The sequence below is a fragment of the Chroicocephalus ridibundus genome, chromosome 3, assembly GCF_963924245.1.
Source record: "Chroicocephalus ridibundus chromosome 3, bChrRid1.1, whole genome shotgun sequence".
Classification (NCBI taxonomy): Eukaryota; Metazoa; Chordata; class Aves; order Charadriiformes; family Laridae; genus Chroicocephalus; species Chroicocephalus ridibundus.
Window position 1 is genome coordinate 127,561,067 of NC_086286.1, and position 18,527 is coordinate 127,579,593.

General features: G+C 45.2%; 1 protein-coding gene across 2 annotated transcripts in view; it reads left to right on the forward strand.

Moving 5' to 3' along the window:
- ELP3 (elongator acetyltransferase complex subunit 3) overlaps nt 1–18,527 on the forward strand; it is a 100,017-nt gene that overhangs the window by 36,265 nt on the left and 45,225 nt on the right. For both annotated transcript variants that reach the window (XM_063330734.1, XM_063330735.1), the window contains exon 9: nt 2,487–2,613. In XM_063330734.1, the coding sequence (XP_063186804.1) occupies nt 2,487–2,613 (127 nt within the window). The remainder of the gene's footprint in view (nt 1–2,486; nt 2,614–18,527) is intronic.

An 18,527-nucleotide genomic window follows, 5' to 3' on the forward strand; every position in this document is an offset into this window, starting at 1 on the left:
CTTATTGCGTATTCCAGTCACCTACCAAAGATGTTTAATAACCATAATCATACGTAATGACAGAGAGATTATGGTTCAATAAGCAAAGCACATTTTTGTTAATACCTACCTTAAAGGCAGTAGTGCAAAACTGAAAATGTTGGACGCTTTCTTTCTTTCAGAGGCTTAAAGAATCCCAAATGAGTTTCCCGCTGCGGGTTTAGCTGTAGTATTGCTGGTGCATGGAAGTACGGGATGTCGCTGCTATGAAATGGTCGGGCTCCAGGTCTCAGTAGGTGGGAAAAGCCATTTATTGAGCAGTCCAAGAGTTAAGAGCTAATATTTATAGGTGGTACTTTCCTCCTCTAGATGTCAGAGCTTTCCAAAGGAAAAGATCCATACTCGGGAATGCAGCTAAATCTCGCTCTTAGACTAGCTGTATTCATTACTGGTTAATTCTGACGCAGATTGTAAATTTAACAATTAATTTCTCTTCAGCTTTTAAAATCCTTTTTTCACCTCAGGTCTTTTAGAGGTGTCCCACCCTGAGGTGGAACTGTAAAACCCCACGTAGCTATCGCTTCAGTCGTCTTTGGTTTTCCTCCAGTGTTGCCTGTCACGTCAGAACCGGTACCATAAATCATTCAAAGCCCTGTCTCACTCCTGGCTTGTACGTTTGCTAATGAACCCTTGCTTTCCTGCTGGAGAATCGGAAGAAGAACGCAGTGGTAGATTATCGACTTGATTTCACTGAGAAGTTAATTCTGTATAGAATTATATTTGTAAAGGGTTTTTTGGGCGCTTTTCAAAGCCGCTTGCGGAATTCCTGAAAGGCTTTGCTGCAGGCTGTCCCAGAGCAGGGAGAGCGCAGGCTGTTCCCTCAAATATCTCCCTCCAACTTCGTAGGACAATGAATTGGAATATACTTTTAGAGAAGGATAATTCAAGTTTCTCTTTCTTTTCAAATGACCTCATTTTGCTTCTGTTCTTCTTCTACTTTGTGGGGGATGTGTTTTGCCTTTAAACTTTTAATATTTCGCTTGTAGCAAAATGTCAGATTACAACCAATTAGGCTAACTGTTTGGAAATTACTTTCTATTATGTTCCATAAGTCATTAGTGAGGTTTCTGAGTGCTTTTGGTGGCTGTGAGGCAGAAAAATATTCAAGAACAGATCTAGGCATCAAATAATCAAGTTATTGATGCAGCTCAAATTCCACTTCTAATAAGAAAATAATTTTTATTTATGAAGCAAGTCTCCATTTACTCCCCTCAGGCTACTCAAGGTCTTGAGTAATACTGTCCTTGAACAGTCTCAGAAAAACACCGTAATACTTCTGGAAAAAAAAAATCATAAATAAAACTGTAGTCATAAAACTACGTGTAGGGACTGAACAGAGGCGGAATCTTCCAGTAGAGAGGAAGGAAGAGGTCCTTAAAACAAGGGATGTAGCTGCTCGGTTTGGTTAACGTTAGGTCGCGACAGAAGGCATGCATTTGTAAAGATGCCCAGATGGTGTTAATTCTTCATCCAAAGGACTAGCGAGGAGAATAGTCGTCACCTGCTGAGCTTTTGGCAAGGAATTCCAAAAGATGGGGTGAACTGGTGTGAAAATGGGATGGGAGGAAAACGGGGATTCAAAAGGGAAGAAGGTGGCAGATGCTGAGAGGATGGAAATGTCCACAAATGTCAGTGGAAGAGCCCTCCCAGCTGGGGAAGAGCAAAACAAGGACTTTGTGGGAAGACTGGCCACGTGTGATGGGACCTCCTAGGAGCTCTTTGCAGTGATAGCGATTGCTGTTGTGGAGGCAGAAGGCAGCTCCTGAACTGTGGAGATGGAAGGAGGGAGGAGTTTGCTTGAGGCTAATGAGTTATATGAGATTCAACCTTTGTTCCGGCAATCATTCGTGCTCCCACTCTCACTGAGCTCCTGCAGAGCAAGACTCGGTTTGGTTTGATGTCGGTGGAGAAGAAACATGGAATCCTTCAAGAGTCCCAGTCCAGCCTATGTTTCGGAGGTTTGGCACCTCTCGGAACTTGAGAAGAGTTTGTGTTTCTCTAAAGGGACTACTTGAGAGTTTGGCAAGGGTGTTGCAGGATGATTTCCTAGGTGGCTCGTCTTATGCAGCCCTCATCCTCCTTCTCCTTTTGCTCTTTTGTTGCGTTTGTTTCTAGTTATGCTTCATTTTGATTGCACACAGTCAGTGCTGTGTGTCCTAGCTTGTGCTGCCGCATCAGCTTCTGTCATTGCTTTACAAATCAAATTTCAGCAGGTTCCCAAAGTTTCTCAGGCTGTGATGTGAATAGCTGTGGCCTTGGTGGGGTTCACCTGCTACAGAACTAGCAAACCGGACTACTTTTAGCCCTGGTGTAGTTTCCTTTATTAGCAGCCATGTTCCAAGACTTGAGTGGTGATCAATTGGTAATAAAACTCAACCCATCTCAAATCAGTGTATCAAAATACATCCTTTACTGTGTAATCCTGACCCTCTTTTTTCTCTTCCCAGAGGTCACACCGTGAAGGCTGTGTGCGAGTCCTTTCACTTAGCCAAGGATGCCGGGTTTAAAGTGGTGGCGCACATGATGCCTGATCTACCAAACATGGGGCTTGAGAGGGACATGGACCAGTTTGTTGTGAGTATGGCTTAAAATAACTGGGAGTTTCTAGTGTGTTCCAGCCTTTTCATCTAATGCTGCTTTTCTTTCTGGGCTCAGGTATTAGTTACGATCCAGGCCAGAATTGTTTCTAAAGGACAAATAATTTAAAAATCATTTTTGAAGGTGGAGGGTGAGAAAGATTCGTTGAACTACTTCATCCAGAAAATTATATCCTTGCCTCATGAAAGACTGAGTCACTCGGGTCTCAGTGGAATATAGCTCTTCCGATATTAACTAGAGCTCTTACTTTTTTTTCCAAGGTGGTTTTCTTTCCTTGGATTTAGAATAGTACATGATTCAAAGTTAAAAGCATACTATCTCGGAGGTAGTTAATTGCAAAGTAGAGTGTATAGGTGTATTAGATAGCGTCTCTGTTCTTGGCTCGCTGCTATCCAATATCTGTATCAATGATGTGGAAGAAAATATAAGATTATTTCCAGAGAAATTGAAATGAAAAAAGAGCATAATGGTAAACAGTGTTAGGGAATTAACCACTGTCTGGTAGCATGGTAGATATTTTTTTTCATTATTTAATTTTTTTTAAGTCAAAATTGGTCGTCGTCTTAAAGTAATGCAGAAATTGCAGTCGTGATACAGGAATCACGGGTATATTTGATATTATTGTATCATATTAATATGATATTTCTGTGCAAGGTCAGACTAGGTGCTTTCTAGCACTAAAAAAAACTACTAATGCGATGGAATATATTGATTAGAAGTACAGGCAGAAGGCGGTGGTTTATCTTGGTACGCTGCAAACAGGCACAGCTAGAAAGAAGCAATGGAAACGGCAGCCGTACAGTACGGGAAGGGAATTCTGAAAACCGTGGTAGGCAATTTTTGTGAGGGGTTGTGTGCAGAATTCCTTATGCTCTTCATAAACGTAATGTCGTAGTTCTCAGCAAGTATGACGTTCGTGTGACAAAGCGCGAGGTTGGCGCAAAGAGGTGTGCACGAAACTAGAGGTGAAGTCTGTGACAGAGCTCAAAATGAACTCAAAATTCCTGCCCCAGACTCTGTTGCTCCTGGATTATTTCCTTATAATGCTGAAGGAGACGGAGCGTGGACATCACATTGCCTGGGCTTTCATAGAATTACTTGGGATGCAGAGTACGGCAAAACCCAAGTCCCTTCCTCACTATCTCATGAAGTTGGAGCTGTAGTTCTGGGTTCTTTACGGGCCTGTCATTACTGAAGTAATATATAAGCTGGAGAGAATTTGTGGTGGAAGAATAGCAACACTGACTAAAAGATTGGAAGTTCTAACCAATTCAGTGGATAAAGAACTGGCTTGATGACTGCACCCAAAGAACGGCTGTCAATGGGTCCATGTCCAAGTGGAGGCCAGTGACGAGTGGAGTCCCTCAAGGATCAGTACTGGGACTGGTCTTATTTAACACCTTCGTCAGCGACATGGACGGTGGCATAGAGCGCACCCTCAGCAAGTTCGCCAATGACACCAAGCTGCGTGGGGCGGCTGACACGCTGGAGGGAAGGGATGCCATCCAGAGGGACCTTGACAGGCTGGAGAGGTGGGCCCATGCCAACCTCATGAAGTTCAACCAGGCCAAGTGCAAGGTCCTCCATCTGGGTCAGGGCAATCCCAAGCACCGATACAGGCAGGGCAGTGGCTGGCTTGAGACCAGCCCTATAGAAAAGGGCTTGGGGGTGCTGGTGGACGAGAGGCTCCACACGAACCATCAGTGTGCGCTGGCAGCCCAGAACCCCCCCGCAGCCTGGGCTGCATCCCCAGCAGTGTGGGCAGCAGGGTGAGGGGGGGATTCTGCCCCTCTACTCCACTCTCGTGAGACCCCACCTGGAGCACTGCGTCCAGTTCTGGAGCCCCTACTACAAGAGAGATAAGGACGTGCTGGAACGTGTCCAGAGAAGGGCCACGAGGATGATGAGAGGGCTGGAGCACCTCTCCTATGGGGACAGACTGAGAGAGTTGGGGTTGTTCAGTCTGGAGAAAAGAAGGCTGCGAGGAGACCTTCGAGTGGCCTACCAGTATCTTAAGGGGGCCTCCGAGAAAGCTGGGGAGGGACTTTTTAGGATGTTGGGTAACGGTAGAACTAGAGGGAATGGATTAAAACTAGAGATGGGTTGATTCAGACTGGACGTTAGGAAGAAGTTCTTCACCATGAGGGTGGTGAGCCCCTGGAACAGGTTGCCCAGAGAGGTGGTGGAAGCCCCATCCCTGGAAGTTTTTAAGGCCAGGCTGGATGGGGCTTGGAGCAACCTGATCTGGTGGGAGGTGTCCCTGCCCACGGCGGGCGGTTGGAACTAGATGATCTTTAAGGTCCCTTCCAACCCTAACGATTCTGTGATTCTATAACCCTGGGCAAGATCCAGCAAAGAAGAGACAGTAATCTCAGGTATTTGCAAGATGTAAAACTTGAAGAGGGAGGAATTATTTAAGGCAGAAGCACAAGCTTCTATAGGAGGTACTTAGTGGTTATTATTCTTTGCTGCTTATTCATGATAAATGGCTGAGGCTCTTCCACTGTCGGGTCTGGAGTTGCTCCTGTTTCATTGCGGGAGACTTGAGGAGTCTGTTTAAAAGGTGTCACTTCAAGTGATGCTGAAGTGCCTCCCGTTTCTGCAGGCCAGCGGGGTTGTTACGGGGAGGGTAATGCCATCCTGTATCTTGTCCGTTTATGAATGACAATTTTTGCAGAAATAGAAAAGGCAGAAGGCAAAGTTTTCAGAAAGAGGAGACAAGAATGTGATGAAAAGGCTGGAATTGTGAGGGGCGTGGTTAAAAGAAAGCTGGGAAAATAGTTGAGGGTAGAAAAGCAAGAGAAGGAGAAAACAGAGCAGAGAAGGTCAACCTGTTAGACTGTTTCTGCCAGAGAAGTCTCTTGGCTTTAGGAGCTGGGAAAAAAAGTGTTGACAATGGGACAGTTCTGGAACGTGTCGGGAAGGAATTCACACATTATGATGCAAAAGGATGAGAAAAGTGAGAGTAGAGGGGAATGAGGCCCAAAGCAAAAGGGAAAGGGTAAGACAAGATGAGAATTTGGGGATGATGGGTTGGAACTGGCAAAAAGAAGGCTGATTGGGGAGCCAGGAAAGAGAAATGCTGAGCAGGAGAAAAAAGACCCGGTGATCATTTAAGAGGGGGAATTCAAGATTACGGAGAGGGTGATGGGGTGAAGACCAGCTCAAGTGACAGCCCTGGTAATGAATTCAGAAATTTCAAGCAGGATTTGCAGATCAAATTTGGATTTGATGCCAGTGAACGCACCGATGAGGAGCTGGAGGATGAGTAATCAGCGTGGAGGATGAAGCCCTCGAGAAGTGATGTGAATGCTCCGGAGTGAGGAAGAAAAATGGGAGTTGGAGAGGGGGGCTGGTGGGGAAGAGGTGATAGATCACATCAACCTGGAGAAGAATTATAGCTGTGTTGTTTTAAAGAGAAGGAAGTATGGGAAAGGAGAGAAGGAGGAATCAAAAATGCCCGTGTTAGAGAGGTTAGGGAAGAAAGAGGCAGCTGCAGAGTTGATGCCCGGCGAAGTGATCACTGTGCGTTACAGCAAATGGAGCTGCAGGGAATGAGGGCGGAGAGGTTGTGGATCACTGTGACATGTTTTGAGGTGGAATGGGAGACAAGAGACAGCTATCCTCTTCCTTTTACCTTCTGCCTCTGCTTTTCTTATCCCATCTTAAATGCTTTGTAATTTATTTTTAAAAGAACTTTTGTCTTTAATAGGAGAAAAGAGGGTGAAAACAACCCTCTTTTTTTTTTTTTTTTTTTTTTTTTTTTTTTCCCCCCAGTGCCCTGCACCGGTGAACATAATAAAAGTATTCAGCAGTGATTCCTTCTTTCCCCATGATTCAGCTAGATAGCACGTTCTCTATTTCCTACCTTAAAATTTTATATCCTGGGTCTGAGTTATTAAACCAGCTTCTTTATCTGTTGTGCTGTATAAATGTTAGTCCATGCTGGTAAATATTTAGACGCTTTTACTACGAGAAAATGACGTGGAAGAGAGGAACCAAGTGGAGAGCATCTGGTGTGTTCTTGCAACACTCCTAAGGTGTTCATGAGCAGCAGTTGTGCTCTTTTAGGCATTATTCTCCTAGTTCACAAAAAAATACAATCTTCCTATGTGATACCTCTGACTTTCTGGGACAAAGACACCTGCGGCTAATGAAGGATCCTTGTAGATTCTTGGTTTTGTAGTAGTTTGGAAAAAATAAGTCAGTTGCTGTGATACTAACCTCCTGTCTAGCCACCTTGCTTTTCAGACTGGGGAAAGGTAGGACAAAAAGGATCCAAAATTACTTTAGAAGGAGGTCTAAGCACCTTGCCTTCATTACCAGTTGATATATTAAATAGAGGGGCTTCTCCTGGGAAGATAATAACTTGCTGATTGTGCTGACTGCGGACTAAAAATACTGGGTGCTTCTTCAAATTGAACAGGTAATTACGGCTTCAGGAGTAACGTTGCTTCTGTCCCTTATGACCTATTGATTTCGGAGTGTTTCCTGCTGCTTCCATCCAGCAGCTAGGGTGCCCAGCGGTTACTCTTTTGCAAGCATGTCTAGGTCTTCGAACCTCTGTGTGTGTAGTTTTCCTGGAGAGTTTATTAATATTTGTTCAAAACTTTAATTTATCGATAGGAGTGAGTGTATTAGATGTTTTGTTATAAGTATATATTCTTTTTCACGGTAAGCGAAGGTTGGCTTTTTGCCTGCCTTCATCGTGAAGATTATTACAGTTCCTTTTTTTAAACGGCGCGGATATACTAGTCCTGTGTCCCCGTTACGTTGTGCTTCCCCACTCCTTCCCCCCGTCGTGCCTCTCTGCTTCCCTTTTTTATTGATTCTTTTTATAGCCTCGGAGGATTTCCTTTCTACTTCAGATCTTTCCACCGCATTCCACAGCCGGGAAAGCGCTGCAGGGAGGGAGCGCGCTCTGCTTCCTCCCGCCACCCATGTGGTTGTGCCGGGGGTGTCAGGTAGCGCACGCGTACACACGCTCACACGCCGCCGCTTACTGTTGGCAAACGCAAGCGTAACAGATAAGAGCGATTCCGCAGTGCCTCACGTAGCAGGTGGTCGGAGAAAATAATTAGAATAATAGCTCGAATAAATCAAGGACTCAGCGGGAATAATGGAATTGTTACCAGAGCAGACACCTCATTCTGTGGAACGCGATAAACACTCAGCTTTGCTCTTGTGGCACGAGAGAGATGAGGTGACTCTAGGGGTAAATGCTTGGGAGGATTCATGAATCACACTTGCCAACAGGGCTACCAAGCAGAACTTCGGATTTAAGCAAAAACTTTAGGAGGCTAAAGAATTCCCGGGATGCTGTTACTAAGTCCTCATTATGTTTCTGCAGAGGCACTGAGTGGCAATAGTGTAATCAACAAACTGTATCTGCTCTAGTATAAATATTATGAAGCCAGTAGCATTTATTAATTGAGAAGGTATTGCTATGTTTGACTTTATTTTATTTTTATGGTCTTTGCCTAAGCGTGATTTACTGTTGCTGTTCCTCTTGGTCCTCCGGGAGGGCTAGCTGTAAGCCCATCTCAAACGACCTTAAAGACCCTTCACAGATGAAATAAATCTGAGGAGCAGAAAAAAGGAAAGGAAACAGGGAGGAGAGCCAGAAGATTAGAAATTTGAAGCGTGGGGAGTGTCAGAGGAAGTGTCATAGCAAGTTGCTGGCGGAAGCCTCCAGCTCTGAAGGCGCGTGGGAGCTGGTGGGTGCTGCCCAGGAACATCAGATAGGCCTTCCGTTGCCGAGAAGCCCTTTTTCCTGGTGGAGATCCACGAGGAGGTCCTTCACTCTGTCCATCTAAAGTCTCTCATAAATAAAACGATGAGGGTAAAAGGATAGGCAGCACCGTGTAATGGTCAGTACTGGAGACAAGTACCAGGCTGAGGAGACGTTTGGTTCAATTCAGCAGAGCCATTCTTGTGCTCTTTAAGTAAAATGCAGTCATTAAATGACTTAGCCTGGTGAAAATTCCTTGTCTTACAGTCATGTGTCAGGCTGTTTGGGTTGGGTTTTTTTCTGAATTGTAAAATAAGCATTTCCCAGAAATAGGCTAATTTTAGTGGAATGTCTGATGCATCTATGATGCGAGTGTAAGGGATGCGGAGGGCTACGGCCTCCTCGGGTGTGTTGAACACGAGAGAGAAAAATAACGGTTGAGTCATGCAGCGGGTAATAGGAGCATCCTTTCCCTTTGCAATGTATTTGATGTTGTTGTAAAACTTTAAATACTGTTGTATCACCTCCAGCTGTAAATAAGGAGACACTTTTCCCGAGGGCTCTCATTTTTATCAAGGAGATGAAATTCATAATGAAACTAATATATTGCACCTCTATCAGGAGCTTTTAATGACTGTAATAAAAGACAGTTAAACTGTTGATCTACATTGATTTTCACTCTTTGGGGAAGACAGTTATCTGTGTTTTTAAATATAGCTCTGAAATGTTTAGTGGGGTAAATGATTTTCCTTTCAATTCCTGCTAAAGATCTCATTGAAACCCTGTTATTGGCAGGTAGCCAGCATTACCTCTGAAAAATTGTCGTCTCTTTTTTTTTTATTTTTTTTTTTTTTCAGGGGCACATTTACAGAAAGAGATTAGGCGGTATTTAATGATCAGTCTTTCAGTCACTAGAGCTTCTCTTGGAGTCCTAGTAAACGTTAGAGCTGAAAAGCTCTTCGCTTTGGAAACAATTATAGTTTCATGAACTATGGCCAACGCCGTGGTAATTTTTATGTTAATGAGAATCGCGGTAGTAAGGAACAGGCTATTTTTAGAAACTATTTTCACAGATAATTGCACTCATACTTCTGCGGATAAAATATCTAGATAAAGCCCCAGTGTGCGCCCGCTTCTGCAGATGGTCGAATTGCGCGCACGAAGCTTCCGTGCTCTTCTCCTTCTCCGGCGTCTTTGTGGAAATAACTTTCCTTTGCTCGCCTTTGTGCTGGCTGCGGCTCTGGGTGTGCTTCCCGTGAAGCAGGTCAGCCTGACTATGTGCGACAGAGGAAAGAAGTGGAAGTTAAAGCTGCAGCCCTCGGTGTGCCGGCGTGCGGGAGCAGAGTAGCTGAACCAGTTGAACGGTCCAGGTACAACTGGTCCCTTCTCTTCTGCATCGTTTGGGGATCCACGCATCATGCAGATAGGGTGTCACAATTTAAACCAGAAGATGCAAAGGATGGGGCTTTCATTAGCTGCATTCCCACCGTACTGCGTAGAAACAGTACGTCTTGCGATACCATTAGTATGGACATGATGAATTGCAAGGCTGTGTGGAAAAACTGTATTTATTATGGATCTTCGGATTGCTTCCTTTGCCTTTCTGAATTAGCATTTTGTCTGCACGCACCTTTTCCTCCAGCATGCCAGCCATAAAAGTTACGGTAATAACAATAAACTACCTTTAAAATAGCCTCCCATTCAGAAAAAGCTTCTGCTAAATACAAAGGTACAATCGAGACCCTTTTTCTACCTGAACCAATAGATCATTTCTGCACTGAACAACCCCCCGACAGCGCTGTGTTGCGTCGGTTCGTACAGTCACTCTGTCTAATCGAGTGCTGGTTTTCTCAAGCCGGCGATCAGAAGTTGTTCGCTGGGGCTCTTTCTCGAAGGCCCCTTGCTGCTGAAGTCAATAATGAACATATGGCTGGGAACCTACAGCTGAATGGAAAGGGGCGCAGGAATAAAGGGATGTGTCTTGGATAGAGACTGCAAATTTGCCAGGCATTTAGGCAAAAAGAGCATCATTCAGTAAAATACGTATTTTAACACAAAGCAGCAGCAGCAACTGCATAACTGAATGCTTGTCATCAGAGTGGATGAACCGTGATGTCCAAATTAAGTTTTTGAGGGCTTAGTTTTTGGTTTTGTGCGGGGTGTTTTGTTGTTTTAATAAAAAAAAAAAAAGCATACTGGAAAAGCATAATGGTTTTGCTGGGAACACAAATGAGAGAAGCTTTTGCAGGGCTGAGTGGGGTGGGAGAGAGCACATGGTTGTATCGACGCTCCCTACGGAAAGGAGAGGTCTGATGAAGGAGGATTAGATTATTAAAACCATTATAGAGTTGCTGGTCTCAATGTTTTTTAAGGTAGAAGACATGCTTTACAGGGATCTGTGTTGCAAAACTTGTGTGCTTGAGACAATGAAAAATGCTGTATTTCCTGTACTTGGCCCTAGGGGAAAGCTGACCCTTCCAGAAACATCAAGACCAGAGTTCTGCGCTTGGTAAAAGTGAAGGTGAAACTTCACAGCAAATTGATGGAGGTATTCTCATGGGTTTCTCCAAAACTGCGTAATAAATGGAGACTCACTTGGAGCACCTGCAGGACGAAGCAGATGGGACTGCTCGGTGCAGTGAGCACAATCTGGAGAGATTTGTCTTGGTGTTCGGATAGATACTGTGTTCAGGAGTCAAAACCATGCTCCAAGGTCATGCTGCCGATGCCCAAAGCCTCTTCCAAATGTTAAATGTCTCTTCTTATTATTGAGTTGTATCATAGCAGTGCCGGCGACTGTTGCAGACTAGGATCTCCTTGTGCTAAGTTCTCTGCAAACTTGGAGAGAGCAACTATCCAAGAGTGTTAGACAGGAGGTGACCTGTAGATCCTGACAGTCCGGGGGTAAAAAGAGACCGTGGGAGGGATGGGATGGGGGATGGACATGTTCCCTCCTCATCTGGCAGCAGCAGTTTCCTATACCAGGTAGAGAATTAAGGTGTTTATGATGCTGAGGTGCATGGTCTTGGTAAGTAACTCGCTGGACAGCTTCACATCAGTGGACTAAATGCTCCTGTCACAGAATCACAGAATGGCGGGGGTTGGCAGGGGCCTCTGGAGATCATCCCGTCCAACCCCTGGCCACAGCAGGGTCACCCAGAGCAGGTGGCACAGGAACGCGTCCAGGCGGGGTTGGAATGTCTCCAGAGACGGAGACTCCCCCACCTCTCTGGGCAGCCTGTGCCAGGGCTCTGCCACCTTCACAGCAAAGAAGTTCCTCCTCATGTTGAGATGGAACTTCCCATGGTCAAGTTTGTGCCCGTTACCCCTTGTCCTGTCCCCGGGCACCACTGAGAAGAGCCTGGCCCCATCCTCCTGACACCCACCCTTTCAGTATTTACAAGTGTTGATAAGATCCCCCCTCAGTTGTCTTTTTTCCAGACCTAAATCCCTTGGTCAATTAGTTTGTCTCCACCGCAATTGTTGCTTTGCACCCCAAAAGCAATTAATTCTTGGGTTTGATGTGATAAAGGTTCTTGCTGAAGCATAGAAAACCACAGAATGGTGGGGGTTGTCAGGGCCCTCATCCCGTCCAACCCCCGGCCAGAGCAGGGTCACCCAGAGCAGGTGGCACAGGAACGCGTCCAGGCGGGGTTGGAATGTCTCCAGAGACGGAGACTCCCCCACCTCTCTGGGCAGCCTGTGCCAGGGCTCTGCCACCCTCACAGCAAAGAAGTTTTTCTTCACAATCTGAAGATTGTGAGGACTCACTTGTGTTAGACGCTCTGGAAAAGTTCCCTTTGGCATGTGGATGTGGGGGCTTTGAGGCTGTTGGGGACGGGAGGAGACACAGCAGCACCTTGAAGGGTGAATCACAAGGTCCTTTTCCCTCTTCGCTCTGGACTTTAGCAGGCAAATCCACTTTGGTTATTGGGCATTCCAAGTCTACATGTGAGGCGTTACAGAACATCCTAAAGTAAGCGTGTAGATTATTCTGTTAAGTAACAACCAAACCCATGTGTTTTTGTTAATGTGTGCTATTGTAATAGTTCAGTGAGACCCATCAAGGTCTTTGGTGATGTGCTACTGATAAACGTCAATATTTTGAATGTTTAGGAATTCAAGGACTAGCCAAATGAATATGCAAAATTAATACGAAACAAACTTTTCTGTTTTGCCTCCCGTGCATTACCGTGCTAGTCCATGATGTGCTTTTCCTCTATACGCTAATATACGCTTGCGTTGAAAAAATTTGCCGGCAGATGGGCTAAAAATAGATGCTGGTCATTGTCACAGAACTGACCTTCTTATGGCAGAAATGTTGGGGTTTGTGTCACTGTTTTCTTGTCTTGGTATTTTCCCTAATCATATTTGTATACTGTACGGTGAAATTTGACAGCTTGAATGTGACGGGAATTGAAAGGATTTTAGTCCGTAGCTGTCAATAGTGAAGGAAATTTATAACAATTAACTGAAAAAAGGTCTTTCCTCCATCGATTGCAGAGGGAGGAGAACTTTACAGGGGCTCTCAGGAGAGGTGGAAATTTGGATCATCTGCTTTAGAAGCTTTTTGCCCCGTCGTCCCATCTGTAGGGGATTTTGTCATGAGTGCAGGCATTAAGCAGAAATGACTTGATTTATCTCTCCTGTACATTAAACGTTGAATCAATTTTATAGAGATTCATGACACCACATATAGAGTGACATACGTGTTTCGGAAGAGCCTAATTAAAAATGTTGCCCTGTTGTGCTGTCTTTGTATCAGACATCAGTGATGGGATTTACTGAAGTGTTGCTTATTGAGGACAGGTAACACCTGGTGGACCTCAGAAACACTGGTATATGTTGCTCGAGTAGTATCAATATACCATATTTACATAAACCCAAGGCAACTTTGGGGATTCCCCAGGTTATATTAGAAAAATGTTCCAATTGTATTTTAATTCATAGAGATCACTTTAGGTTGGAAAGGACCTTAAAGCTCAGCCAGTGCCACCCCCTGCCCTGGGCAGGGACACCTCCCACCAGCCCAGGTTGCTCCAAGCCCCGGCCAACCTGGCCTTGAACCCCTCCAGGGATGGGGCAGCCACAGCTTCTCTGGGCAACCGGGGCCAGGGGCTCACCCCCCTCACACCAAAGAATTTCTTCCTAATAATCTCATCTAAATCCACGCTCTTTTAGTTTAAAACCCTTCCCCCTCGTCCCACGGCTCCCCTCCCTGCTCCAGAGTCCCTCCCCAGCTTTCCTGGAGCCCCTTGAGGGACTGGCAGGGGCTGGAAGGTCTCCGCGGAGCCTTCTCTTCTCCAGGCTGAACCCCCCCAGCTCTCTCAGCCTGTCCTCCCAGCAGAGGGGCTCCAGCCCTCCCAGCATCTCCGGGGCCTCCTCTGGCCCCGCTCCAACAGCTCCGTGTCTCTCCTGTGCCGAGGCCCCAGCGCTGGAGGCAGCACTGCAGGGGGGTCTCCCCCGAGCGCAGCAGAGGGGCAGAATCCCCCCCTCGCCCTGCTGCCCACGCTGCTGGGGATGCAGCCCAGGCTGCGGGGGGGTTCTGGGCTGCCAGCGCACGGTGCCGGCTCCTGTGGAGCTTCTCACCCACCAACACCCCCAAGTCCTTCTCCTCAGGGCTGCTCTCCATGCCTTCAGCCCCCAGCCTGGATTTGTGCTGGGGATTGCCCCGACCCAGGAGCAGGACCCTGCACTTGGCCTGGTTGAAGTTCATGAGGTTGGCATGGGCCCAGCTCTCAAGCCTGTATTCTGTGTATTTAAGATAAGTGTCAGCTAAAGAGTGGCTGTGCACGCAGTCAGCACAACAACAAGCTCCAGGCTGCCACAGGTGAAATACGGGAGAGTTTGCTCCCCTTTCGTAGAGGACACTGCTCTTCCTTATTGTTCCTGGATGGTCCGCAGTGCGTTCACATTCAGGTGGGCTCTCCTGGTTTTGCACCCAGCGTGTATACGATCGCATATACGCACGTGTAATATGTATCATGGTAAATACCATTCTCTTTCATCGTTATCCCACTGAGCGATAAGCTAGATCTAAAACCTTCTCGTTTGTCGCAAGTCAGAGTCTGTAAACAGATGGTGTTCAGCGCAGCTCCCAAGTAGTATCTTGCTATGTTCTGGTCACCTAATAGGAAGTCTCAGGTCACATAATTGGAAGATATTGACGTTAAGTGACTTTAAAATGACCACTTCTCCGCCTGCTGTCGGCGCCGCATTTGACTTCCCAGTTGACGACTGGCGCGTGACGATGTGTGTGTTCCCAGGCTGCTCCGAAGGCAGTAAAAAGGCGCAATTTAGTCTACGCTTCTCGGTCAGTAGGCCGTTGTCGGTATCAGTGAACGCAGATCCTATCATTACATTTTAATTAGAATGGCATTTACAAGAAAGAGGGGAAAATGCAAATTTCAAGTTAAAACGGAGCCACATTTTTGAGCCACATGCTTCTGTTAATGCATATAATTAAACTACTAAGTGATTGTTCGCTCCCTGTAGAGTTGGAAGTGTCATTCAACGCAGTAGCTTTCAAGTGCTACCAGTATTCATAGTTATAAATAATACAGCTGATGGAGATAAGGGATGCTGTAATATGGAGCGCTACGATAATGTTCATCTTAATGTAGTCGGCCAGGAATTTAATCATCTGTTTAATGCAGGGACTATAGTAAAGGAACCAATTCAAGAATCGGGTTGAGTGGCACCTGATTTCTAGTGACAGTCATTAAAAAATATGTTTTTATGACATTTATTTTTAAGAAAACCTGACATTTTAGTAAATCACTTTAAAAAAATTGCTGCACTTATCCTGTAACTGATAAGATTGAAGATGGTAACTGAGTCTTTGGTCTGTAAAAAGATGAAGTGCAATCCCATAAAATATATATCTTATTTTTTTTCCATTTGGAGTGAGGGGGAGAACTGCAGCTTTTGGGTGTCTTCAAAACTTGTTTCTAATTTGTTCTGTACTTAAAGCAATCAGTAAAATCAGATTAAAACTGCAAGGTATGATCTTTTAGTGTCACCGAACTTGAAAATGGGACCAAACGGCTGCGTGGTCTCATTATGAGCCCAAGTCAGTTGACCTTTCTGTTGCAACTCTGAACAGATACAAGGGTGACTAACAGCGTTTCTATTTAAAAAGGTTATTGCAAATGCACGTGAAAGTGAAATATTTGAGTTCAGAACTTCATCTCCTGGTTCCGTCTCCTCTTATATTCTGATCTTTGTTTGAGTCACATAGCGTTACATTGACTTTTGGGCTTCGGCTAATGTCTGTTTTCTCGGACAGTGATGACGATGTCATGCCATTTTTAAGACTCAAAGCAATTGATGGGTTGTTGGACAAAAGGATTCCATCACGGGCTTTGGTACGTCTGCCTTGATGGAAAAATCGGTGGCTTCTTGGCATCTGAATGACTAATTTTACACCCGTTGGACCCCGATAGTGGCACCGAGTTTATGAGGTGGTGGATGAATGGATCCTATAGATGCCATTAGCTTTAATAACAGGGAACGTCTACACCAAAGGCATATGCTACTAAAATCAATTACTGTTCTCATAAAACATGTTAGTGGCTAACTTGTATAACCTTGTAGACTGAATGTGTGTTGATGGGATCTTATTAAGATTCATTGTTTGTAATTCACAGAGCAGCTGTTCCTACAAGTAAAGTATGTTTAATGGAGCTCAGGTGAAGCAAAAAAAATTGTGAATTCCAGGATTCTCTGGTTACTCGTTATATTATTTACTGTGAGAAAGTACTCAACTTCTCTCTAACGCCGCATAAATTGGGCAAGGTTATGAGAAACATTATTTTAGGGTATGAAAAAGCCTGTGTTTATGGACCTCCAGATCATTTTAATTTTCAGCTGATCCGAATTGACCTTTTTTTTTAATTACAATTAAACCACTACGATAATCTCTCACGTCCCGTCCGTCGCCTACATGCACAAATTTAAAATTTTACTCTAGCATCCATCTTTATTATACGAGACGTGTTAAATGCTAGTTGGCTCACGGTCTTTAGCTGGAGGGGAGGAAACTTCAAGTACAAAGAAGATTGGTTTAGTGGCTTTGAAGCTGCATGTGCTTCCTTCTGGAATATTCATGCACGCGAGAGCACTATGCCGCATCCTCAGGTGATTCAAAAAGACTGGAAATACGTAAGGATCCTTTCTCTCTAGGTCATCTTTAACCTCTCAACTTCACGGCGCGTTAGCAGACTGGATTTAAGCCATTTAAGTGGATTTAAGCCCCCATTGAGTTGCTCGAGCTGATGGAAAGCCTCCTGTCGACTCCAGCGACGCTATGGATGGTGGTCTCCGGAACAAATGTTGGTTTAGGGATTGAATTTGTTTTGGCAGGAAACTGTTCTGAACGTTTTTATCAGTCGAAGACACCTTTTAAGGTGTCTAATTAAAAAAAGAAAAGGCTACAATTCCTACTAAAGCTTGGCATGTGTTAGCATTTTATAGTTCCTTTGTTTTCATGAGAGACTTAATCAAAACTGTTTGTAAATGGGAAAAGGTTAAGCCTTTAAATATTGGGATTTACAGAAGCTATTTAAAGTTTACTGCTGGAAAAAGGGGTTTGGAAAAAAAGGAGACACCGCTTTGTTACGTTGTTTGAAATTAATTACTTTTGAAATAATTAAACTTGAGGAGGATTTTGAGAAATAGTTGAAGAAATAAATATGAAAATACGTTGTTTTTTTTAACGCCAGCATTGCTGAAGTATGAAGTAGCGTTATCGGCTGGCTTCGTATATTGACGTAAAATGTGCCACGTGTACGAAGCGGCAAAATTCCCGTTGTGATTATAAACCTGTACTTCTGACCTTGCCTTTGACTGCTGGGTGGCGTTAACCTTAGTGCTGTGTTGATGCCTGCCTTTAATCTGCAATGTAAATCAGCGAATATTTAAATATTCTGAGTGGTGAATCATACATGCTTTTGTGTTCGGTTCAGTATTGTTGCGAATATTAATACATAACCTTACTAGAAGCCTTTCTTTCCTTGCTGGAGTGGTTTCTTTACCTTCCTATATCTCATTGGGGAAGCATCATTGCTTCCTTACCTTAATGTCTTTCTCTTCTTCAGTGCCGCTTGGCTGTAGAGCTCCTCTCATTAGAACACTCACCGCTTACGCGATTTCCTTATTCCTTCTTTCACAGTTGCTTTGTTTTACATTAGAGCGCCTCTAACCACCCACAAAAGATGGAAGTCCGTCCTTTTGGGTTGTTCCAGGGCAACAGGATTCGGAATTATTTTTCTGACCCTACGCTACCTCATGTGCTCTATGACTTTGGATTGCACGCCTGCTTCAGCCGCCTGCTTTGAAAATGAGTCCAGGGATTTATTTTTTTTTCCCCTCCTCTTTGCATCTTGAGCATCAGACACACACCAGGGCCAGCACAGAAGAGGTGGTAAGAGTGGTCGTAGAATCATAGAATGGTTTGGGTTGGAAGGGACCTTAAAGATCAGGCAGTCCCACCCCCTGCTCTGGGCAGGGACACCCCCCACCAGCCCAGGTTGCTCCAAGCCCCGGCCAACCTGGCCTTGAACCCCTCCAGGGATGGGGCAGCCACAGCTTCTCTGGGCAACCTGGGCCAGGGGCTCACCCCCCTCACACCAAAGAATTTCTTCCTCATATCTCATCTCAATCTCCCCTCTTCCAGTTTAAAACCATTCCCCTTCGCCCTGTCACTACAATGTCTACCTTCTCTGACAGCCGCCAGCGACAGTATTGACCTGTAAAGTCAAACTGAGCCATGGGGGCAGAAGGGAGGACACACGGTTCCAAGAGATGCATTAAGCAGACATAATGGTTCCCTGCTTGACACGTGGGGGCAGATCCTGCTTCTGACCCTACTTACTTGCTGGGAATTGGACTCGGTGGTCCTTATGGGTCCCTTCCAACTGGAGATGCTCTACGATTCACCAGTGGTGTTCAACAGACCGCCCCGAAACACTGGAGCAAAAGAAAAGCACTCTCCCCAAAAGGCATGTTGGGTTCTCTCACATCAGTGAGGTGAGTCATCCTGGCCAAGGGTCCATCAGGAATCGGCACTGGCACTAGACTGGGAGCAGGGCGGCGTGGCTGGAAGCATGGGCAGGGCAGGGAGCCATCACATCTGTTGCCTGTGGAGCCCCAGCACGAA